A 25,965-nucleotide genomic window follows, 5' to 3' on the forward strand; every position below is an offset into this window, starting at 1 on the left:
GATGAGATGGTTTGGATAGGCTGGAGTGAGCTTTGACAGCTACTCCAGTTGTTGGAACCTAACAATGGTACTGGGCGGACTTCTACGGTTTATGGCCCAGAAAAATCAAAGAAAAAAAGACAGTTTAATTTAATCATTGATTTATAATGCGTGTAACTATTGGGCAGATTGAATGTTACTATGGAAAAGCAAACTGAAACCTAACAGTAGGTCCGTCATGAAACCGTAACAAAACAGCACTGAAATTCAAAGAGATATCTAATACAATGTCAGCATAATCCTAATGAAACATTCAGATAACAGAAATGCTGCTAATGCTCTACGGATTCCCCATGTAACCGAGGGGCCAAGTGCAGATATTAGATGGGGACAAGACGGGCGGGACAGAATCCATTGGGATAAACGGAAGGGAGGCCAAACTCAAGGCAAGTTGTTTATATAGCTAAAAAAGGTACAAGGAACTGATTTAGTTAGTCAATTTACCGTATTTATTAAAGGCTTGGGAGAAGAGTCAAGCTTTCACCTGCCTCCTGAAGTACAGGTAATCTGGAGTTAGACGTAACCCCAGAGCGTGAGGACTACTCCCAAAAAGGCTCGCTGATGCATATCACATTGTACAATTTGTAATCCGCAGAATAGAAATAATAAGCTATAATTTCTTTTAATGAGAATAGAGGAGGACCTTGTGTGATGGAATGGGACAGCCATAATGGAATCATTCCATTACAGGGAGGCTGGCCTTCTGAGACAAGTCGCTGAACGCTCCAGCCGGGCCTCCCCGTCAGCCACCGCCGACCACTTGTTGTGAAGAGCACATCTGGTGGCAGCTTCTCCCTCCAGGGTCTTATTCGTGATGCAGATAAGTTTAACCTGTAACCCGTTCTGAGCTCCTTGGGGAAAATGGGATAGAAAACTGAATAGTGTAAAGAGCTTCAGTCTCTGATAACCAGAGCTGGTATTGTGACATCACAATGCCTGATTCCACCAATAAAAGCCAACCTCATCAGTGATGTCACAATGGCTTCATTGTCCTATACTTGGCTCACTTTTACTACAGTTTGATTTCTAGTATTGCACAGTGGTTAAAGCTACAGCTTCAGCACCCTGAGGTTGTGGGCTCAAACCCCCACTGCTCCTTGTTTCCCTGGGCAAGTCACTTAATCCCCCCATTGCCCCAGGTACATTAGATAGACTGTGAGCCCACCAGAACAGACAGGGTACCTGAATAAATTCATGTAAACCATTCTGAGCTCCCCTGGGAGAATGGTATAGAAAATTGAATAAATAAATATTGTGTTTACTCCCCAGTAATTTATGCACTAGTGAGTTGAAGCCTTCTATTAGTTGTGCTGAAGCATTCTGAATTAGCTGGAGCCGATGTACAGGGCATTACATTAGTCTAATTCATGACATTGTCATGGCAAGGATCAAGATGCTCAGAAGGCTTACTCAGACACAGCCTCCCTCTCCTTTCCTTTATCCCATCACATTAGCACAGTCTGCCCCTATAAACCCTGGCCACTCCCATCATACACAAATACCCTACTTCTTGCCCCAGTAGTCCTATTGCACAGTGTCATCTTCTTCCCTCCCTGGTCTACTGAGAATCCATAAGACATAGTCAGAAGGGACAAATTGGCAAAGCAAACTAAGACAGCAAATCTGGCAGTCACCATACCTATATCAACATATCCAAAGAGACTGGCTTGTTCCAGCTGCAGCTCCACACGCAGCTGCCGACTTCGGTCCCGAGGGCAGCTCAGCCATGGCAGGACACCGCTGTCCCTCAGCAGATTCTCCACTGGATACCTGGGATCCTAACAGGAAATGGGCCAGAAACCAGATCAGAGGGGACACCAGCTACAACAGACCACCACTAGTGTTATTTTCATGGGTTAAGTGCACAGTCGTTAGTCCACTGGCTAAGGAGAACATTAAAACCAGATCTGCATGTTCAGGAACTTGGGCCTTCTTAATACAACCTGCAAGGGCACTGGCCTCCCTGTAACCATCTTGGATTGATATCATTGTAGCCTCCTCGGGTTCCCTTCCAACTGGGAGTGATCTACTTTCAGTTCAGCAAGTCAGCAGTCCAACTCAGGGCTGCAGAAAAGAACACCTGTAGAGCATCTGCCTGCATAGGCGGCTGCTTTTAATGGGAGCAGAGGACAAGACGGACCCCTTCCTGTCCTCTAAACCCAGGAGAGAACTGCACCACTAATCAAATCCTTAGGACACTGACCTGAGAGCTGAAGGACACAACATGTCGAAGTTTAATTGGAGCCATTCTGGACCTTCTTCTCACTGGATCAAATAAAACCCCAAAGAGTCCAGCTCTTTGGTGAAAATGCCATTCTCTTCTGACCTAGAATGACAAAACCCATAGAATCAGCATCTCTCTCTCTTCATAATCCCCTCCCAGCCACAGCTTAAGACACAAAGCATATCCTACATGGTTTTGCCAACAGTGAGGAGGAGGAGAGGGACAAGAGAGCCAAAGCAAGAGCCTGGAGGAGACAGCACTCTGCTCCTGCCTTCAAACCTCCCCCTGAGACTAGCAATAGAAAGTGTTTTTATGATTAATTTATATTTTCTGGTATTGTCCTCAAGAAAAGTATTCAGCGAGTCCAATAAAAAATACAAAAATAAAGATGACACTCACCCCTAATTAACTTTGTCGCCACAAGGAGCGTCCCCCATTCCCAGCTTACAGTAGCATTGTAAGTGGCCAAAGTAACGAAAATGCATTCACGTGACTTATATTGAAAACGCAAAGAGTCAAGGGAATCATACTGAACACGCGTTGACGTGATCACATGTAACATGGCGTGTTAACGTGCTGTACGTGCGCGTATCCTTCGATCGGCAAGCGGCTTCTAGTGGCGCGCTGAATTGTCATTGCGCTAAATTGTCTTGCGCTGAGTTGTCGCTGCGCTCAATTGTCTTGCACGGAGATATCGTGGCGCGCAATTGTCTTTAGCGCAATTGTCTGTGAGCGTCATTGTCTTAGTGCTGATTTGTCTGCGCGATTTTGTCCGCGCGCGATTGTCTTGCGCGCTTTAGACCTGTCACCGTGGCCATTTGGCTCATTCAGTTGGTACAGATCCTCTTTCTGCACCTTGGACAGATGAACTCGCACATTCCCGATGCTCACCCCCAATCCTGCTTCCACCACCAACCCCCTCTACAACTGAACCAGGAACTTCTCTCTTATTTCCTTTGCCCGCCATCAACATCAGCCCCGAGCCTTCCCTGACAACTTCATGGGACCAGAAGCTGCATCAGAGGAAAGGCTCAGGGATGGCGAGAGCAGCGGGTATGACTTGCTGCCTACTGTCAGCAAAGAACTACATGTACCGGGGGGTTGGGGGGAGAGCAGTTGAGATCCCTGTTCACCTGGGAGTAGGATCCTCATGCCCATTCATTTTGGGCTCAGACCTGCCCAAAATTGGGTGTCTAGCTAACGAATGCACAGCCCTAATCTTCTAGAAACAATGGTCTTATGAAATATACTATAACCTGGATAGCTAATTGCTATCTGAATTCACAGAGCTACATGTGTGTCCATCTATGCTCAGTCTGCAGTGCTAACTGCCACTGTATGTAAGTAGTTTGACAGTAATTCTGATGGTACCTCTGCAAACACTAAAGGCCTTTATTATGAGCCAAAGCAAAAGAGAAATCAGGATTTTTAGCCTACCTTTTTCCAAGAAAGCTAAAGGTAGTTTATAGAATTTGTTCAAACTTGTAAACAATAATTGCCTGCTTCAGAGAGTTTAGGATCTACTGTACATGAGCACAACAGGAGACAGTGACGTGCCCTTATATATAGGCACCAGCTCTGTGGGTACTAGAGTACCCCCAATATTCTCCCCAGCACTGCCCAGACATCAGAGCTAAAATCAAGGGAAAGAAGAAAGTAAGGCTGTGATCTAAAGCTATTGCTTCCGCCTCCTCCCGCAACCTATTGGTCAGATATTCCTCAGCCAGCCAATAAGCTACAAAGGAAGCAGGACCAGTAGCTTAGGACACACTATTGGTCAGACATTCCTTAGCCAGCCAATAGGACAAAGGTTGATGTCTCCTAAGCTACAGGTCCTGCCTCCTCCAGCAGCTGTTGGCTGGCTAAAGAATGTCTGTGCAATGAGCTCATAGTAGGGAACAGAAGTAGGAATGTTCCCTCTAAGCTGTGCGGCTGCGTAGCTTGCTTCACACCGCAGCGCACCTATTGCCAAATGCCACTCACATTCACCAATTAATACATGAGACACAGCTCTGCACAGCCATCAACCAGGGAGACAGACCTGGAGCTTGATGACCAAACAGGAGAACTTTTAAAACAGAGAATGCTACAGGACCGGAGGCAACATGGATTCACTAAAGGTAGGTCTTGTCAGACAAATCTGATCCATTTCTTTGACTGGATGACCAGAGAAGTGGATAGAGGTATGCTAGATGTGGTGCATTTAGATTTTAGCAAAACCTTTGACAGTGTTCCACACCGACATCTAATAAATAAACTGAGTGCCCTTGGGATGGGTCCCAAAGTGACAGGCTGGGTCACGAACTGGTTGAGTGGAAAGCGACAGAGGGTAGATCGCTCTGAGGAAAGGGATGTTACCAGTGGTGTCCCTCAAGGTTCTGGTCTTGGGCCTGTTGTTTTTAACATTTTTATAAGCGATATTGCTGAAGGGTTGTCGGGTAAGATTTGCCTCTTTGCGAATGATACCAAAATCTACAATAGAGTAGACATGCCAGATGGTGTGAATAACATGAAGAAAGACCTGGTGAAACTTGAAGAATGGTCTGAAATTTGGCAGCTAAAATTTAATGCTAAGAAATGCAAGGTCATGCGTTTGGGCTGCAAAAACCCGAGGGAATGGTACAGATTAGGGAGTGAAGAGCTTATGTGCACGACAGAAGAGCGGGACTTGGGTGGGATTGTATGTGATGATCTTAAGGTGGCCAAACAGGTTGAAAAGGTGAGTGCGAAAGTTAGAAGGATGATAGGGACAGGTAAGGCCAGTAGGAAAAAGGAGGTACTGATGCCTCTGTATAAGACTCTGGTGAGACCTCAATTAGAATATTGTGTACAACTCTGGAGGCCGCACCTTCAAAAAGATATAAAAAGGATGGAGTCAGTCCAGAGAAAGGCTACGAAAATGGTACGTGGCCTTCGTGATAAGGCGTATGGGGACAGACTTAAAGATCTCAATCTGTATACTTTGAAGGAAAGGCGGGAGAGGGGAGATATAATAAAGACGCTTAAATACCTACATAATATAAATGCGCACGAGTCGAGTCTCTTTCATTTGAAAGGAAACTCTGCAATGAGGGGGCAAAGGATGAAGTTAAGAGGTGACAGGCTCCGGAGTAATCAAAGGAAATACTTTTTTACAGAAAGAGTGGTAGATGCATGGAACAGTCTCCCGATAGAGGTGATGGAGATAGAGACTGTGTCTGAATTTAAGAAAGCTTGGGATAGGCACGTGGGATCTCTCAGAGAGAGAAATATATAATGGTTACTATGAATGGGCAGACTGGATGGGCCATTTGGCCTTTATCTGCCGTCATGTTTCTATGTCATCCAACTCTCCATCTGTTTTCCAGTATTATGTTGACCGTAACCTCCCTTTAAGACTGTCTCCACCACAATAACCGAGCCCAGGTAAAAAAACGACCTATAATGAAATCTGCCCTGTATCTTTAGAGGCAGGTATGAGAGACAAAGATGATAGTTATAATGAAACTGCAACAAAAAACTTACCAGTAAGCAATAAAGATGCCTACAAAGAGAAGGTTCAAAACTAGAGTTTAAAATGCAGTGTTCCCTCTAAGCTGGGACCTCCCCTCAAGAATCATGCAGCCAACTTTCCTGCTGCTGTACTTGGAATGCCCTCCTAAGGGAAGTGGTGGGGAGAAAAATTGTGATGGAATTCAAAAAAGTGTAGGATAAAGATAAGAGGATCTCCAATTAGAAAACAAAGGATGTAAATTAAAGAACTAAGGCCAATATTGGACAGACTTGCACAGTCTGTGTTCCATATATAGTGTTTTGGTGTAGGATGGGCTGGGGTGGGCATCCATGTGAACTCCAGTAATATGGAACATGAGGATGTTACTGGCCAGACTTTATGGTGGGATCGTTGGATAGGCTGCAGTGAGCTTGGACGACAACTTTAGCATTTGGAACCTAGGACAATACCAGACTTTACAGTCTACGGCCCAGAAATATTAAAGAAGACAAGTTAATCTAATCATACATTTGAATCAATTCATTCCCCCACAAAATTGGACTCAATGATTCAGTGAACAGCCTTTCCCAGCCTCCTAAAGCAGCAGCAGTGGTGGTGGTGGATGGCTAGCAGACGCAGGCTGATGATGTGGCAGAGGGAAGCCCTGGCGTGGCAGGCTGTGAACAAGCCTGTTCAGAGACTGCATCTGCTAGCCGTTCACTGCTACTGCTGCATTAGGAGAGCTGGTGGTATGTCAGATTGGGGGAGGGGGGTTAGGAAGTGCTGCTGCACAGGGGGATAGGAAGGAGGGACAGAAAGCTGCTGTTGCACAGTGGGGGAGAGGAAGAATTATTGGACATGGGGTAGAGAGGAAGAGAGTGCAACAAAGAGGTAGAAAGGGGTGAGTGGGAGAAATCCTGCATATGGTGGAGGGGAGGGAGACATGCATGGAGAAGAGAGGGAGAAATGTAGCGCATAGTGGGGAGGGCAGGGAGAGATGGTGCACAGGGGGGGTAGAGAGAAAGAAATGTTGCACATAATAATGGAGGGGAGGAAGGGAGAGATGCTGCATGGAAGGAATAGAGAGGTTTGACACAGGGCACAAGGCAGAGACAGATGGAAGATAGTGGGAAAGATGTTGGATATGTCAGAGGAAGGGAAGGTTCAGAGATGGAAGGTGGATGGTGAGCACGAGGAATGAAGGAAATGTCAAAAGGGGCAGGAGACCCTGGTGAGTGAGTTAACAGACGACAAACAGAAACCAGAGCCTAGGACCAACAAGATGAGCAGACAACAAAAGGTAGAGAAAATACATTTTATTTTCTATTTGAAACGTGTATCCTGCCAGAGCTGGTGTTAAGACAGCGAGAGTGAACTAAGGGCTAGATTCATGAACCTGCCCGATTGGGCCCGATCTGGGCAGGTCTGATGAATTCCCGAAGCCCAATATGCAGATGGGGGCGATTGGAGGAATGCTCCCATCTGCCTTCCCGGATCGCTCGATAGCGATCCCAGCACATGCACAGACCATCTGTAGATGGTCTGCGCATACGCTGGACCTCAGGGCAGGCATAGATTTTTTAAAAATAGGCGATCGTTTTAATGGAGCCCTTGGTTTCAATCCACTTAAGCCTGCGGGTTAAAACCATGTGCTTGAAGTGCAGGGAAGGGAGGCGGGCAGGCAGGGCATTCGGGGCTTGCAGGCAGGGCGTTTGGGGCGGGCAGGCAGGGCGTTTGGGGTGGGCGGGCAGGCGTGTTCGGAGCGGGCAGGCAAGGCATTCGGGGCAGGCAGGCAAGGCGTTCGGGGTGGGCGGGCGGGCAGGGAGTTCGGGGCAGGCAGGCAGGGCGTTCAGGGCAGGCAGGTGTGTTCAGGGCAGGCAGGCAGGCAGGTGTGTTTGGGGCGGGCAGGCAGGTGTGTTTGGGGCGGGCAGGCAGGCGTGTTTGGGGCGGGCAGGCAGGCGTGTTCGGAGTGGGCGGGCAGGGTGTTCGGGGCAGGCAGGCAGGTGTGTTTGGGGCGGGCAGGCAGGCGTGTTCGGAGCGGGCAGGCAGGGCGTTCGGGGCAGGCGGGCAGGGAGTTCGGGGCAGGCAGGCAGGGCGTTCGGGGCAGGCAGGCGTGTTTGGGGCAGGCAGGCAGGTGTGTTTGGGGCGGGCAGGCAGGGCGTTCGGGACGGGCAGCCAGGGCGTTTGGGGCAGACAGGCAGGGCGTTCAGGGCAGGCAGGGTGTTCAGGGCGGGCAGGTGTGTTTGGGGCGGGCAAGCAGGGCGTTTGGGGTGGGCAGGCAGGCGTGTTCAGAGCAGGCAGGCAGGGCGTTCGGGGCGGGCAGGCGCGTTAGGGGTTGCAGGATAGGGGCTGCCAGGGCTTCAGTGGCTTGTTTGCGATGTGCCAGCCGATGGGAAGGAAGTGAATGGGTCCACGGTGGGTTTGCTTTGTGAATCTAGGCCTAAGAGCTAAGAGAGCAGCAAAAGTCTTGTTTGGGCGGGAAAAGCGCAGCCCCGCCCTTCCCACCTCTCGTGGCTCCAACCGACGCCGAGCTCTTCCTCAGGAGCCGCTTCTTGCACGGACCCGACCCCGGCACCAGCGTGGCGCATGCGCTGATCCTCGACCACTTTCCCGCACGCCCAGGCTTCCGCCACATCTCCCAGCATCCCCCACGATTCGTGTCCGGCTCGGCCGCCGCGTCACTGCCCTCCTGCCATTGGCTCGCCACGTGGCGGAAGAATTCGCCGATTGGTTCCCGCGCCGGAAGCAGCTGGCTGTGCCTGGGGGGGGTCTAAGATGGCGGCGGTGCTGGAAGTGGAGGTTCTGGGCGACGGAGAGCAGGAGGTAAACGGAGCGGCGACGGGGGGAGACTCCCTTGCTGGCAGGCTCAAGAGGGCAGGTCCCCTTCCCAAAGAGCTTAGGTGCTGGAAGGGAGGGCGGGGATTTGGCCCGTCCACTTTGCCCTTCCCGGTGCTGTCATAAAAGTTTGACAGGCAAAGCGAGGTTTGACCTCTGACCTGTGACCCTCAGTTGGCCCTATTGGGAGACAATTGCTGGCATCTCCCGCCATCCCAAACCTTCCTGGCATTTCAGTGTCTCGAGGGGGTCTCGCCTGTCCTCCACTTCCAGGGAGGACATATTCTACTGTAGGGGGAATAGGCTGGTTCTGAAGGTCTTGTCTTCCACGTTTCCTCGGTGGATGAGGATATTTGTAGCTTTGCTTTTGTGTGTGTGTGTGGGGGGGGGGTCCACTGTTTCATAGTAATATAGCGTAATAGTCGGATTGAGACCAGGGTATTAGGCGCCTTTGGACATCCTAGGATACCCCCAATGAATAGTTATTTATTTATAACCCACAAATCTAGGCGAGGAACAGAGTAACATACAAAATATGCGTGAGAGAGATTTGCATACCTGTCACTTCCATTATATGCAAATCTCTCTCATGCATATTCATTAGGGATATCTTGAAAACCCGACTGGCTGGGGGTCCCCCAGGACAGAGTTTGGGAACCACAAACACATCTAACCTCCTAATTACAGATTTGAAGATACTGCTTAAAGGTTTGAGATATATATATCTTCAGAATGTGCTTTCCGTATGGTTGGTTGTTATACCAACCGGAATTCCGCACATCAACTTTTGCAGAAATTGATGTATCGCACTTGCCATTGATCAGCTTTTTTAATTTCGTATAGAACTTCTTATAAAACTGCAAGAGATTGTTTCTGTCAGTGTTCCCTTAGAGTTCAGACACTCCATGGCAGTGAATCCTGGACCTGACCTGGGGTAACCCCCAGCCAGTTAGGTATTTATTAATTCATTTCCTTGGTATGTAAATTTATCTCATGCCTTTTCATTCTGGATATCCTGTAAACCTGAGTAGTTGGGGTTTGCCCAGGATAGGTTTGGGAACCCTAGCCCTATGGTTTCAGGGACCTCATCAGCAGGATCTCTTTGGGATACAACGACCTGAGGATAGTACTTTAGAAAGGTGGTGTTTAGAATTTGATGAGAATCCTTAGCAGTGACTGATCATGCAGGACTATTTTGTCATCAAGGAAGCTTACCACAAGGTAGATTTGAGAGACCGCTGGAGCTTTTTGTGTGTGTGTGGGGGGGGGGATTATCATTGGGTAAGGACAGTGTTTCCCAATCTTTTTAACCAATGGGACCCAATTTATATATTTATAAATCATGTGACCCCAGATGATGGTGATTAAAATAAAATAGTAGATCTTCACGCCATTCCCTAATCCACTTCTCTCCTCCACCTCCCCCCACCAAACTCTAGCCCCACTTATACAAGGAATGAAGGCAAACAGTCCATAGAAGACTACATGTGTTAATGTGCTCTCCCAGATCTCAGTACTTTACAGGGATTTTCCCCCTATCCCCTCCCAAAAAACCTATATATATAGACATAGATATAGATGGATGGTTTTTGCCACAAGATCAGCTACCGATCCCTGGCAACACACAGCGAGGAATCCCTCCTCTGATGTTTCATGGCATTGTACAGGAGTGGCTTGCTATTGCCTTCTGCGTAGTGTGTGTCTCCACTGTGTCGCTGCTGTCCAACATAGGGCCCCTCAGCCTATAGCATCTGGTATTCCCAGGTGGTCTCGCATCCAGGTACTAGCCAGGCCTGACCCTGCTTGTAAGAGCAGGTGTACCGAGGGCATCCCAGTATCCCATCTTCATGGTGGCCAATCCAAGCCACAAGTACCTGGCAAAACCCTAAATAGTAACAGCATTCCAAGCTACCGTCCCATGTCTGTCTCAACAGCAAACTATGGACTTTTCCTCCAGAAACTTGTCCAAACCTTTTTTAAAACCAGCTACATTAACCACTCTTACCACATCTGGACTCTGATCTTCCAACTCTCACAAAAATACATCTGGAGATTACACATACAAGCTCAATTACCTTGATCTATTCCTTTGGAACAAACTTCTGATGAACTCAGCTTTGAGCCCTCATGTTCCAAAATTCAGAGCTTGTTGAAAGTACGTTTACAGCTTCTAATGAGATGTGGATTTTCATCATCTGTGTTGCTGTCCTCTCAGAGTCTCTTGGTGTATCTTCTCATTGTTTGTGCAGCTTGTTCCTTTTTCCATTTGGGTTTTCTTAAAATATTTTTTATTTTAATGGTCCATTGCTTTGTCATCTTGAAATGCAGTTAAACTGGTTTATTCATTTTCTTGGTAGCTTGGTTTCTGGTAGTGCCTAAGTGCTCATGTTTTAACTGGGATTATTTTTGGATAACTAGATTAAAAAATGCGATTGGGAGTTTTTCAAGGATGTACTGAAATATTTGTTTGTCTAGAATTTGCTATACTGAACGTCTCGATCATGTCCCCCCTCTCTCTGCGCTCCTCGAGTGAGTATAGCTGCAATTTGTTTAACCGTTCCTCGTATGGGAGATCCTTGAGTCCTGAGACCATCCGAGTGGCCATTCTCTGAACTGACTCCAGTCTCAGCACATCCTTGCGATAATGCAAAAAAAATGCAAAGTTATGCACCTGGGCAGCCAAAATCCATGCAAGACTTACACCCTAAATGGCGAGATCCTAACAAGAACTGAAGCAGAACGTGACCTAGGGGTGATCGTCAGTGAGGACATGAGGGCTGCCAATCAAGTGGAGCAAGCTTCATCCAAAGCAAGACAAGTCATAGGTTGCATACACAGAGGCTTCGTCAGCCGAAAGCCGGAAGTCATTATGCCATTGTATAGATCCATGGTGAGGCCCCACCTGGAATACTGTGTGCAATTCTGGAGACCGCATTATTGCAAGGATGTGCTGAGACTGGAGTCGGTTCAGAGAATGGCCACTCGGATGGTCTCGGGACTCAAGGATCTCCCATACGAGGAACGGTTAAACAAATTGCAGCTATACTCACTCGAGGAGCGCAGAGAGAGGGGGGACATGATCGAGACGTTCAAGTATCTCTCGGGCCGCATAGAGACAGAGGAAGATATCTTCCTCTTCAAGGGTCCCACGACAACAAGAGGGCATCCGTGGAAAATTAGGGGAGGGAAACTACGAGCTGACACCAGGAAATTCTTTTTCACAGAAAGGGTGGTTGATCGCTGGAATAGTCTTCCACTACATGTGATCGAGGCCAGCAGCGTGCCTGATTTTAAGGCCAGATGGGATCGTCACGTGGGATCTATTCACAGGGCAAAGGAAGAGGAGGGATCTATTCACAGGGCAATGGTAGGGGAGGGACATTAGGGTGGGCAGACTGGATGGGCCTTGGCCCTTATCTGCCGTCTATTTCTATGTTTCTATGTTTCTACTGCTATTTCTGATGCACAGATCAGAGTGGTTCCACAGTAAAACCAAATGACAGTAGTTACATGAAAATAATACCATATAATGAAAGGACAGAAATCATTCAAACCATATACTTAAGTACAAATTTTTTAAAAAGACAAAAATAGAAGTTAAGAAGGAAGACCAAATTAAGAACATAAGAATTGCCGCTGCTGGGTCCAGCAGTCCGCTCACGCGGCAGCCCTCTGGTTAAAGACCAGCACCCTAACCAAGACTAGCCCTACCAGCGCACGTTCTTGTTCAGCAGGAACTTGTCTAAATTTGTCTTGAATCCCTGGAGGGTGTTTTCCCCTATAACATCCTCCGGAAGAGCGTTTCAGATTTTTACCACTCTCTGGGTGAAGAAGAACTTCCTTACGTTTGTACGGAATCGATCCCCTTTTAACTTTAGAGAGTGCCCTCTTGTTCTCCCTACCTTGGAGAGGGTGAACAACCTGTCCTTATCTACTAAGTCTATCCCCTTCAGTACCTTGAATGTTTTGATCATGTCCCCTCTCAATCTCCTCTGTTTGAGGGAGAAGAGGCCCAGTTTCTCTAATCTATCGCTGTACGGCAGCTCCTCCAACCCCTTAACAATCTTAGTCGCTCTTCTCTGGACCCAACAAAAACCAATCCACAGACCAAATTCAGTGCTATCAATTAGGGTGGATAGTCATGAGAGAAAACAGCTGAAGAAACCATGGCTATTTATTGGCTGTCCTAGTTTCCTTGGGATGAGGTTTAAAATTTGATATAGCATGTTTTGCTTTTCGAAGCCAGTGTGACAGTAATAATGTGGCCTGCACAATAAAATATTTCTTTATATTTCTCACTAAGTCGTTCCTCTAGTCTAATTCTTGTGAGAAGGGCAAGTTTCAAAAGCTGTTTCCATGAGTGAAAAGGATGATCTGAAAACTGAGCACCTGGAGCGAACGTAACAATATGTCCCCTGTCCCCCACTGTGCACCTCTTTTTAGCAGCTTGGGATTTCTTGTCTTATTTCCCCCCTTTTTAACCTGAAGTTCTCCGGAACTTTCCTTTGCTCTGACTCTATGGTTGTGTTCAAAGTGATGGGTAATAAATTCTTTCATTTGATTTATAACCTGCCTATCTCCTCCCCCCAAACTAGGCTGTTTATAATTAACATACATTACATTACATTAGTGATTTCTATTCCTTCCTTTACCTTGGCGGATTACATAAGAATTGTTATGATATTAAGAAGTACATATTGTTAAGGTAATAAGAAGTTCTTAAGGAATAATTTGAGCATTTTCTAATTTGCTAAGAAGTAGATAGTATTTTAGGAGGAGTTTGGGGCATGTCTGCTTGTGTTATATTGGTTTTATGTATTTTTTGAAGAGTAGGGTTTTTGTTTCTTTTTTGAAGGTTTTGTAGTCTGTGGTCGAAATCAGCAGATTGGTGAGTTGTCTGTCCAGTTTCGCTGCTCTGGTGGCCAGTAGGTTGTCATACAGTTTTCTTCGTTTGACGTTTTTGGTTGGCGGATGTGTGAATATTGTGTGGGTTCTCCTGTGTCTGGTTGAGGTAGATTGAATTAGTCGATTGTCCCAGTAGGTTGGGCTGTCTCCGTTTATAGCTTTAAATAGTAGGCAGGCAAAAATCATAAGACAAGTTAATACGTATAACTCAGACCACCAAACCCTAAGAGGCACAAATCTACTACTATGAATTATTTCTGTATCGCTACCAGATGTACGCAGCCCTGTACAGAGTCACAAAGAAGAAGAAAACAGTCCCTGCTCAAAAGAGCTTACAGATAAGGGTAGATAAGAGTATGGAAAGAGTATAGATAAAAACAAGGGGGCTATAGGGCTAAATCAAGATAACATGACAGGTCATGGACCTGATGGGCCGCCGCGGGTGCGGACTACTGGGCACGATGGACCTCTGGTTTGACCCAGCGGAGGCAAATTCTTATGTTCTTAATCTAAACAGCCAAGGCAGACAAACAAGATGTCATGGATACAGTTAAGGGGAACGGTTAATCAATCTAAAACTCATACGTAGTTCCATTTTGAAATGCATCAAAATTCATCTCCTGCTATATTGTTGAAGGTAATTGATGCCATGTTCTTTTGATTCCTTATGTTTGGGGTTTTTCTTTTCTTTGATAAAGTGCAGAGCATGTTTTATCTCCAAAGGAACAACATAAATAAGAGGGTGCATGTATGTCTACATGTTTTAATATTGGCTGTGCTGGATAGTTTTTCCTGTCACCTTGCAAAGATCAAGGAACCTGAAATTAGGGGAAGAGGGAGGGTGTTTATTCAGGGTTTGATAGTCCACCTTTTCAAGGTAAAATCAGAGTGGTGTACACCTAAAACCATTTTAAGAGAAAGATAAGAAGCTACATAAACAGCAATTTAGGTAGAATGTATTTGATATCAGGAGTAATTAGCACCGTCTAGTTTCTGTGCTATGACCTAATGACATTCCCCGTGGAAGCTGAGTAAAGGTTGTAAGCATACTCTGTACTTGGAACCAGTGCGATAAGAAAGTAAGTTACTGAAGGTAAACTGTGCCAAGTGAATCTACTTGAATTCTTGGATTGAGGGTGTGCACTAGATGTAATTTACTTAGATTTCAGCAAAACCTTTGAAGTGCTTCCTTATAAGCTCTTGGACAAACTTGACAGGCTGTAGTTAGGACCCAAACTGCTGAACTGGATTAGAAACTGGTTGATGCCAAAAGGTGGTGGTTAATGGAATTTGCTTGGAGTTTCAAGTTTCATGTTTTTTTTGATTAATCGCTTAATCGTATTTCTAAGCAATGAACAATTTAAAATTACAATAACTGGGAGACAATACAATACAAAACTATGTATAACGACATAAGGGATTAAAAGTTTAACTTAACAAACTCATAAACACAAGGAAAGAAGGGAGGTGAAATACAAAATCAATATAGGAAAGTAGAACAAAAAAGGGAAAGTACAAAAAGGGAAACAAATAAAAGCTATAATATGATACAATAAAAATAATTTGACCTACGAACTGTTTAGTTAATTACCAAAGGCATCTCTAAAAAGAAATGTTTTTAAATTACTTTTGAATTTCTCCAGATTGCGCTCTTCCCTTAAGTAAATGGAAAGGGCGTTCCAAGTTTGAGGTGCGGTAACAGAGAAAATAAATTGCCATCTTGTGTTAATAACCTTAAGAGATGGAATTGTTAGTAAATTCTGTTCATTGGATCTCAATGTTCTATTTGGAGAATAAGGAATTAATAATTTATATATGAATGCTGGAGTTTTATTAAGGAGAGATTTGAAAGTGAATATGCATAGTTTGTATGTTATCCGGTGGGTAACTGGAAGCCAGTGCACATTCTTTAGAAGGGGAGTTACATGATCAAACTTCCTAGTTTTAGTTATAAGCTTAATGGAAGCATTTTGAATGATCTGTAGACGTTTTATTTCATTCAAAGAGATTCCCTTAAAAAGAGCGTTACAGTAATCAATTTTAGAGATCACCAAAGAATGAATAAGAATATTAAGTGATTTTGAACATAGAAATTTTGAAATTGATCAAATTTTTCGTAGCCTATAAAAAGAGAAGGGAAAGATGAGTAGTAGAGTGCCTCAGGGACCGATGCTGGGGCCAATTCTGTTCAGTATATTTGTGAGCCTTTTTGCAGATGATGCCAAGATTTGTAACGGAGCGGACACCCCTGAGGGAGTGGAAATCATGAAAAAGGGTCTGCAACTGAACTTCAGTGCAAAGAAGTGCAAAGTGATGCATTTGGGGAGTAGAAATTCGAGGGAGATTTAAGTGCACCTTGGAGTGATAGTGTTTGAGGATCTGAAGATGACAAAACAGTGTGACAAGGCGGTGGCTGCAGCCAGAAAGATGCTAGGCTGTATAGGGAGAGGAGTAACCAGTGGAAGAATGGAAGTGTTAATACCCCTGTTCAAGTCATCGAGTCCCTACTTGGAATATTTTGTTCAGTTTTGGAGGCCGTATCTGGCCTAGGATTTGAGAAGACTTAAAGCGGTCCAGAGGAAGGCGTCAAAAATGGTAGGGGAGTCTGCGCCAAAAGAACTATGAGCAGAGACTAGAAGACCTGAATCTGTATATTCTAGAGGAGAGGAGGAACAGGGGAGAAATTCTAAAGACATTTAAATACTTGAAAGGTATTAATATAGAGCAGTTTTTTCCAGAGAAGGGGAAATGGTAAAACTAGAGGACTTAAATAGAGAATGTAGGATAGTAAACTTCTTTTCACAGAGAGGGTGGTGAAGATTAAAAGAGTGTGGGATGAACACAGTGGATCTCTAATTAGAAAATGAAAGAACTAGACTTGAATGCTCTGTGCCCCATATATGACAGTTCAGTTTAGAATGAGCTGGCGAGAGCTTCGATGGGAACTCCAGCAATTTGGAACATGAGGTCGATGCTGGGCAGACTTTTACGGTCTGTATCCCTCAAATGATGAGAGGGTTCGGATACGCTGGAATGAATACCCGAGAGAATCAGAAAATAATATTAAATATGAACTAAGGCCAGTACTGGGCAGACTTGCACGGTCTGTGTATGGCCATTTGGTGGGGGATGGGCTGGGAGGGTGTAGATGGGCTGGAGTAGGTTTTAACGGAGATTTCGGCAGTTGCAACCCAAGCACAGAACCGGGTAGAGCTTTGGATTCTTCCCCAGAAATAGCTAAGAAGAAAAAATTTAAATTGAATCAGGTTGGGCAGACTGGATGGACCATTCGGGTCTTTATCTGCTGTCATCTACTATGTTACTTACGCAGCCTTCAGGTGAAACGTGGCCATGTCAGGCATTTGTGATTGTTGAATTAAAGCTCTTGCTATTACATTTTCTGTTTGTACTGCTGTGTTAGCATTGCAAATCGTTGCCTTTCTTGTGTCCGTGCAGAATTCTGAACCATTCATTGGCCCAAAATGCACTTCTACATTAATTATTAGTTGCGATCTAAAACCTTTAATCACGTTGCAGTGTTTCCTATCTCCTGCAAATATCTCTTCTGCTCTCTTTCACTCCCAAGCCCTGTCCTCAGTGCAATCCATCATCTACACCCCTCACGCAAGGTCTTATGTTAGTCCCTGGCAGTGGTAATGTTGCACATATGCTGCCTGTGTCCTGGTCTGAAGAAACAGGAAGTGATGTCAGAGAAGGTAGAAAGGGCCAAAGGGAAAGTTTTGGAGCAGGTTGCAGAAAACCAACTTTAAAGTAGACTGGGTGGGGGGCATATTTTGGAACCTTGAGTGAGGAGAGGGAAGTGAGCTGCAGAACTGGAAGGGGCCATTGGTTGAAGTTAATGGCTGATATGCTCATCACCAAGTTTGTGTCACTGCTCATGGGGTAAAGGGGAGGAAAGTATGATAATGTGCTAGACAACAGGAGGGAGGAGAGAGAATGGAACAGGGGGAAAAGGAGATTGAGAGATGTTGGATCTGGGGGTGGGTAAGAAGGGGGTGGGATTTCTACATTTCAGTTCCACTCTAAACTATAGGCAATGAACAGTTAGTGATAATTAAAACACCAAACTAAGACAATTCGACAGTGGGTACACTCATGAAAACCCCATAGGCATGAAGGCAAAGAATAGTCTTTTCTTGAAAGATCCAAAGCTGGACGGTATACGGAGAGTTGAAAGCATAGCGTTCCAAAGTTTAGGTCCCATGACACCGAAGAGAGATCTTCTATCATTTTTTAACCAGAAGAAGATCACCAGAGGAATATAGCATTCTGGTAGGCAACAATGCAGAAATTGTCCGGGTTATGAAGAGCGTAAGTTAGGCAGAGAAACTTAAAGAAGATTCTCTGTTCAATTGGAAGCCAATGAAGTGAGATTAAAGCTGAAGTTATATGGTCAAATTTTCCAATAATAATGATGATTCTAGCTGTAGCATTTTGAGCAACTTGTAGGGCTCTCAGATACTTCTTTGAGATTCCCACTAAAAGGCTATTACAGTAGTCAAAGCAGGGAAAAATGTACTGAGTGAAAAGACCTCATGTAAATAAACATCTTGCAGGCCTTAACTTATCACAGAGATTATTCTCCAGAGATGGTTCTTCATGGAGAGGCTGCAATCTAGAATGACTCCAAGATTGTGCATTTTATCCACTATAGCAATACTGAAATTGATCAGAGAGAAACATGATGCAGGTTTTGGCAGCATTTAAGCTTCAAGAAGTTATCCAAGGTTCAGGTGCCATTGCAGTTCTAAAATTCTCTCATCAATGTCCTCTGCATATAGAGAGAGACCGAGATATTGCCTTCCTGTGGATACGATCAAAGCAGTTTACGTATTTAAACATATGGAGGGTTACCGTAAATGAGTTGCCCAGAATTACAAAGGGCTCCTTTTACTAAGGCGCGGAATAGTGCGCGCTAGATCTTAACGCCAGCATTGAGCTGGCGTTATTCTAGAAGCGTAGCATAGCGCGCAGTAATTTTGGGCGTGCGCTAAAAACGCTAGCGTACCTTAGTAAAAGGAGCCCAAAGAGTCGCAGTGGAAAATAAATACCTTTTCCATTGTGCTTTTCTTGTATTCTCATTCTTCCCTTTTTACCCCTCCTGGCAAGCATTTTTTGGGTTTCCTTTTCCTTCTTGTTACTCCTTTCTCCTCCTAACACCATCTGTATAACCCCTCTGTGTCCCTCCCCAGGAAGTCTCTGCTTTCTCCTTCCCTCAAGTGTGTGCGTGTGTGTGTGTTGGGGGGGGGGGGGGTCAGTGTCCCAATGACAGTTCCAACTGTGTTGCTGATTTTTGGCAGCTCCTGTTTCTTCCCCTTTTGCCCTCAATTGTGGTCAGCTAAGTGTCAGTACGGTGGATTTTAGGGACTGGCATGAAACAGCCAAACATCCTAGTGGCACCACTTAATGTTTCATGTTTATTAACATTTGATGCAAACGCTTATAACACAGTTTCAAAGCAAATTACAAATATAAAAAGGGGTAACAGGAACATTTTTGCACATATATTAACAAACAACAGTGGGAGAGGGGGTGGAACTCCAAAGCCCCTGGTCCAAAACCCCTGTATAATTTTTTAATTTTTATGTGGATTTAATTTTCCATAATTCAATGTGTATTGTACATATAAATTAATATTGTGATTAAATATCAATAACTCTCTTTTTCAATTGAGCATTAAATAACCAGCAGCTATATGTTGAAAATCTCAATAATATTGCATATGGCTTTGTGGTGTCAAGCACTTATCTTAATAACCCGACGGTGGCCCCATCCGTTTCGCACCAATGGGCTTCTTCAAGGGTGATGATAAAGCTTGTTATGTTGCCGGTAAGACTGAATATTGCTCAAAAGTTCTGTGGTATAGCTGCGTGTTTGATGCTCTCGTAATCTCACAAATAAAATGGCGCACCACATTTGTTAATCTATGGGAGATAAACTCAACGTACATTACCCATCTTTGCATACAGTGAAGAAGCTTCTGCATTCAAGCAGCACCGTTGTACTTATTCACATAAATAAAATATACCACTTTACAAAAAGCACAAAATTGGAGAAAATCCAGCACTGCAGAATTCACTACCTTTATCTACTCTTAGGGCCTCTTCTATTAAACTGAGCTAGCAGTTTTCTAGCGCGGGGAGCCGCGCTGCTCCTGACGCTCATAGAGTTCTATGAGTGTCGGGAGCAGTGCGGGCCATTCAGCGCAGCTCTCTGCGCTTAAAAACTGCTAGCGCAGTTTAATAGAACAGGAGGCTAGTGAGCCTTCCTTAAGAAATTTAAAAATAGCTGTTAAACTTGTTTGTTTGTTTTTTTTACTCGCTTTTTCACACTGATCAGATGGTCCTCCAGGCTCTGTCTACCCCAGTCCTTGAACCCTTGTTTGTCTGTATGTTGAACTAGTGTGGTAGGTGCCGTCATATCCAAAAATTGTACTTCCTTTTCTGTACTGAACCAATAGATTTCTCTACCATCTTGTTCGGCTATTGCATTTAAAGGCAATGTAGTAAATCCAAATTAATATTTTGAATCTGTAACAACTTTTTTTTTTTAAAGTAAATGAATAAATAAATATCTCATGCCCATTACCTAATAAATTTCAAACAGTAAAATTAAAGCAAAACTTTATAAAAATGTCTTAATTAATCAAATTAAGCCTGTAGAAACACAAACGTGAAATGCCTGGCAACTGATTCCACAATTTGGCTGCAGCTGCTGACCTGATCTCTGGTCATTTCTGTTTTCTTTTCTAACCATGCTCTTGTTCAGGGGTAGGCAATTCCGGACCTCGAGAGCCACAGGCAGGTCAGGTTTTCAGGAAATCCAAAATGAATATGTATGAGATGAATTTGCATGCACTGCCTCCTTGAGATGCAAATCTCTCTTATACATTATTGTGTCTTGGATATTCTGAAAACCTGGCCTGCCTGTGGCTCTCGAGGACTGGAACTGCCTACCCCTGCTTCTAGTGAGTCCAATAAAAAAAGGTATCACTTGGATTCTTTTTGTTTGTTTTATTTCTGCATATTATCTTTAAGAGTGGACTAACATGGCTGCCTCACCCTTTCTTCCCTAGATTGATATGACTAATTTGTCACCGAAGGACCGTTGGAGGTGAGTAGCTTTGGGAATGCTGCATGGCCACTTTCCCCTTCCTCCCACTTTCAGTAATAGTCTAGCCTGATTTCTTAAGTTTAGTGAACTATTTAAGCCAAAAAAAAGGGAGAAAGCTCAAGATACACTTGATCTTTCAACTCAGATGTGTCTGTATAAGTAAAATTTAATTCACTGGGATATATACCGTGTTTCCCCGAAAATAAAACTTATCCCAAAAATAAGCCCTAGTCCCGGGATTCACCGGCAACTGTTCAACCTGGCTGCAACCCCCCCACTGCTGACCCTCCATCCTTCCCTCCCTGCCTACCGCAAGCGAGCCCTACCTTCAACCGAAGCAGCGTCGGGCCAGCAGCACTAAACAGGCTGCTTGGCCTTTGCCGTCGGGGATTTCACTCTGCTGAGTTACTGATGACATCATCAGTAACGCGGCAGAATGAAATCCCCGATGGACAAGGCTAAGCAGCCTATTTAGAGTGCTGCCAGCCCAACACTGCTTCCGATGAAGGTAGGGCTCGCTCGTGGTCAGTGGGGAGGAAAGGACGGAGGGTCAGCAGGGGTTCAGTTGCGCGATGGGGTGGGAGGATGCTCAAGGGTTCTGCTGCACAAGGGATGGGAGGGAGGAAAGATGCTGTACATATGGGGGAGAGAAAGGAAAGAGGAAGAATTGGGGTGAAGGAGAGGAAGGGAGAGATGATCATGTACATACCTCAAGTAGATCGGCGGACGTCATAATGCCGCTTTACAGAGCAATGGTCAGACCACACTTGGAGTACTGTATCCAACACTGGTCTCCCTACCTAAAGAAAGATATAACCCTGCTGGAGAGGGTGCAGAGGCGAGCCACGAAGCTAGTAAAAGGTATGGAGAATTTGAGCTGCAAAGAACGCCTCAGAAAACTGGGATTGTTCACCCTCGAGAAGAGAAGACTGCGAGGGGATATAATAGAGACTTTTAAAATACTAAAAGGATTCGACAAAATAGAGTAAGAAACATCGTTATTCACTTTGTCAAATGTGACACGGACAAGAGATCATGGACTGAAACTGAGGGGCAACAGATCCAGGACAAATGTCAGGAAGTTCTGCTTTACACAGCGAGTGGTGGATGCTTGAAATGCTCTCCCAGAGGAGGCTGTGATGGAGACTACCATTCTGGGATTCAAGCGCAAGTTGGATGCATACCTTCTTGCAAATCACATTGAGGGATACGGGTAAACAAGGGATTCATCAGGGAACACCTAGCTTGGCCTCCGCGTGTGCGGGTCGCCGGTCTAGATGGACCTAAGGTCTGATCCGGTGAAGGCATTTCTTATGTTCTAATAAGACCTAGTGCCTTTTTTGGGCCCCAAATGAATATAAGACACTGTCTTATTTTCGGGGAAGCACAGTATATTCTTAGGTTTAGTTGAAGCCTTACTTTTAGTTCTTTTACAACTGTTCTGCTCCCAGAACTGTCTTTCATTACCCAGTGTAGTTGGAGATGTTGTAAAGGTGGCATTCACACAGCTCTTGGCAGGGAGGACATCCCAGTCATTGCTAATTGGCTACACCTACTGAATGGAAGTAAGGTGCATGTGTACCGGATCCAGAAAGAATCAGTCTCTGTAATCTGGCCAAGGGCTATCACCGCAATGGTTGAGTTGGGAGGAGGGGGGGTAATAATCTCATATAGGTATAAATGAAAGTTTATAATGCCAGTACCCAAGAGTCTAGTTCCAGATAAAAGCTGCTCAGCCTAAGTGAGCTGCTAGTTTTGCCAGTCCTGTGCCAAAATCCTGGAGAACCTGTTTCAGCAGGAACTGACTGTTCTCGTTCTACTCTATGGAATGACATTTTACATGAACTGTTGATATGTTGTTGCGTGTGACATGTCATGAGGCCATAATGCGTCGGTGTGGTACCACTGTGCTCTCGTGCAGAATGTCAGGCAGGTGCCTCGGCAATTTATTTTCTAGCATCTTGCTTCAAAATAGCTACCATAGTGCCTTAGCCAGGAGTAGACTCAAGTGTGTCATTTACATGAGGGGAGAGTGTGGCGCAGAGGTTAAAACTACAGCCTAAGCACCCTGAGGTTGTGGGTTCAAACCCCCGCTGATCTTTGTTTCCCTGGGCAAGTACCTTAATCCCCCCATTGCCCCAGGTACATTAGATAGATTGTGAGCCCACCGGGACAGACAGGGAAAAATACCTGAGTACCTGAATGAATTCATGTCAACCATTCTGAGCTCCCTTGGGAGAACGGTATAGAAAAATGAATAAAAATAAACGTATTTCATCTCCCAGCTACTGTTTGTTATTATTATTTCTATGGCATTGAAAGGCGTACACAGCGCTGTACATTTTAACCTACAATAGACAGTTCCTGCTCGGAAGAGCTTACAATCTAATTTAGACAGGACATTTCAGGGTTGGGGATATTATGGTAGAGGAAATGACACAGTGGGTTTAGGTATCTGACAGCAGTTTCAAAGAAGTGGACCTTTAGCTTGGATTTGAACACTGCCAGCGATGGAAACCCTCTGGGTAAGAACAAGTTGCAGTTAAACATGATAGATATCAAAATGGTGCTTTCCACTAATTAAAGTGGTGCATAAAATCTAGAGAACGGAATTTCTTTTCTGACATGGGCCCGGATTCTGTAACTGACACCACGGTCCGATTGCATGTCAATTAAGTGATGGCGCTGGGTACAGAATTGTGATTCCAGCGCCAATTTTTTTTTTTTTTTTTTTAAAGGCACCTTTAAAACGTCATTTGAATGGCGTTTTTAACTGAGTTTGGGCATCAACCAGTGCTTATAAAATCAGCATCAGTTTGAGAATCCAGACCGTATTGTCTAGTTGCTTTCCATAGTGCAGAATGTTAAATGCAGAGTTTTCAAATCTCGGGAGCCTTTAAATTTGGCCCTTGGCACCCAAAAATCAGAAAAGCAAGAAACAAACAAAAAGCCAAGTAAAATAAGAACATAAAAAAATCAAAATGAGGAAAAAATTGTTCCTTACCTTGTGTACATTTCTGAATGGCCCTTAATTTAATTTTTGCTTTTGGTTAAAGAGCTGTAATAGCTTTATTGAAAGTGAAAACAAAAATTGTAGAGTTAGCACTTAGCTATCTGCTAGTTACTCAAGTTTGTGCCATGGAAGGGAAAGTATGATGCAGTGGTTCTGGGTTCAAATCCCACACTGCTCCTTGTGACCCTGGGCAAGTCACTTAATCCCCCATTGCCCCAGGTACATCAGATAGTGTGAGCCCACCAGGACAGACAGGGAAAATGTTTGACCGCTTAGGTTATAACCTCCCCTTTTACAAAAGCGCAATGTGGTTTTTAGCGTTGGTCGCATCCGTAACAGCTCAGATGCTCGTAGGAATTCTATAAGCATCGGAGCTGTTACGGCTGCGGCCAGAGCTAAAAACTGCGCCATGCTGTTCTAAAAAGGGGGAAGTGGTATATAAATAATTATGTGATAACTAAGGTTGGTGAAAGAATGACTTATTTTTTTTTTTGCTTTGCTTTCAGCGTGGAACATGCCCGGATGCATGCCAAGCACAAGGGCCATGAAGCCATGCATGCCGAGATGGTCCTTATCCTCATTGCCACGTTGGTGGTGGCGCAGTTTATCTTGGTACAGTGGAAACAACGGCATCCTCGTTCATATAATGTAAGGTCCAGCATGAATATCCATAGTCTGGATTAGGGTCTGTCTTTTGTGCTTTCATCTGCTGGCTCTTGTTTGGTCACTTTGAGACAGTTTTCAGAGCTGCCTCATTCTGCCTAAAAGAAGTCAAAGCGGTTTACATATTATATGCAAGTATGGTCAAACTTTGTTTTGCGAGCATAATTTGTTCCAGAAGAATGCTTGTAATTCAAAGCACTCGTATATCAAAGCGAATTTCCCCATAAGAAATAATGGAAAATCAGACGATTCGTTCCACAACCCAAAAACCTTAATGCAAAATACTATAGGTACTTATATGGCAAGATCTTGCTCATTTAGAACAGTCACTACACCCACAGCGTCAGAGAGATAAGAAGCATTGTTTCAGTTGTGATGATGTGATGTGTGTATACTGTACGTACTCGTATTGCAAGACCTTGCTTATTAATCAAGTTAAAATTTAATCAAATATTTTGCTTGTATTGGTAAAAAACTTGAAAACCAAGTTACTTGCAATCCAAAGTTTTACTGTACTTAATTTGTAAGTGACTTGCCCAGATTCAAACATTGCATTGGGAACTAAACCCGATATTTTATTTCTAGTTGTTAAACCCTCACTTTATCGTAAAGCATTTATCCTCTTAAAAAAGTGGTTCTCAGCCATCATGTCCACTGGTGTGTCCCCTAAGAGGTGGGAGATGTGTCCCTTGAAATAGTCATACATGGTCTTTCTGCTGCCATCGTTCCCAAATAGAAATACTTCAGGTCTGCTCTCCATATATTCTGTTTGGTACTTAGTTTCTAAGTAGTTACAGGGGTGTGTGTTATTTCACAGTATCTGACAGTAGAGGCATTTTGGGCTGAATTCTGGAAATGGTACCTACATCAGCCGCTGCCTACAAAAACAGCACTGGCTGCATGTCAGTCACGCAGAGGTGCTTTTAACGAGATCACATGTCAGTCACGCAGAGGCGCCTTTAACGAGATCACATGTCAGTCATGTAGAGGCACCGTTAATGGAACCGCATGTCAATCACGCAGAGGCACCGTTAAGGCGACTGCATGTCAATCACGCAGAGGCGCTGTTAATGAGACCGCATGTCAATCACGCAGAGGCGCCATTAATGAGACCGCATGTCAATCATGCAGAGGCGCCGTTAATGAAACCGCATGTCAGTCACGCAGAGGTGCTGTTAACGAGATTGCACATCAGTCATGCAGAGGCGCTGTTAACAAGATTGCATGTCAATCACGTAGAGGCGCCGTTAACAAGATTGCATGTCAATCAAGCAGAGGCGCCGTTAACAAGATGGCATGTCAATCACGCAGAGGCACCATTAATGAGACCACATGTTAATCATGCAGAGGCGCCATTAACGAGACCGCATGTCAATCACGCAGAGGCGCCGTTAACGAGACCGCATGTCAATCACACAGAGGCGCCATTAATGAGACCGCATGTCAATCACGCAGAGGTGCTGTTAACGAGATTGCATGTCAATCACGCAGAGGCACCGTTGACAAGATTACATGTCAATCACGCAGAGGCGCCGTTAACAAGATTGCATGTCAATCATGCAGAGGCGCTGTTAATGAGACCGCATGTCAATCACGTAGAAGCACCGTTAATGAGGCCGCATGTCAATCACGCAGAGGCGCCGTTAACGAGACCGCATGTCAATCACGCAGAGGTACCGT

General features: G+C 44.8%; 2 protein-coding genes across 6 annotated transcripts in view; one reads left to right on the forward strand and one right to left on the reverse strand.

Moving 5' to 3' along the window:
• The window catches only part of LOC117362180 (short transient receptor potential channel 2), a 31,921-nt gene extending 23,445 nt beyond the window's left edge, over positions 1–8,476 (reverse strand). For 2 of the 4 annotated variants that reach the window (XM_033948139.1, XM_033948137.1), the window contains exons 1-3: positions 8,241–8,465; positions 2,243–2,365; positions 1,679–1,817 (exon numbers count right to left, since the gene is read on the reverse strand). In XM_033948139.1, coding sequence (XP_033804030.1) covers positions 1,679–1,817; positions 2,243–2,287 — 184 coding nt within the window. In that variant the 5' untranslated portion in view covers positions 2,288–2,365; positions 8,241–8,465. Of the gene's footprint in view, positions 1–1,678; positions 1,818–2,242; positions 2,366–8,240 lie in introns of all 4 variants that reach the window. The other 2 variants (XM_033948140.1, XM_033948138.1) reach the window with 2 other exon arrangements.
• RNF121 (ring finger protein 121) overlaps positions 8,433–25,965 on the forward strand; it is a 66,893-nt gene continuing 49,360 nt past the window's right edge. The window contains exons 1-3 of one of the 2 annotated variants that reach the window (XM_033948141.1): positions 8,433–8,558; positions 20,572–20,609; positions 24,129–24,270. In XM_033948141.1, coding sequence (XP_033804032.1) covers positions 8,511–8,558; positions 20,572–20,609; positions 24,129–24,270 — 228 coding nt within the window. In that variant the 5' untranslated portion in view covers positions 8,433–8,510. Of the gene's footprint in view, positions 8,559–14,012; positions 14,113–20,571; positions 20,610–24,128; positions 24,271–25,965 lie in introns of those variants that run through there. The other variant, XM_033948142.1, reaches the window with a different exon arrangement.

The sequence above is a fragment of the Geotrypetes seraphini genome, chromosome 6, assembly GCF_902459505.1.
Source record: "Geotrypetes seraphini chromosome 6, aGeoSer1.1, whole genome shotgun sequence".
Lineage (NCBI taxonomy): Eukaryota > Metazoa > Chordata > Amphibia > Gymnophiona > Dermophiidae > Geotrypetes > Geotrypetes seraphini.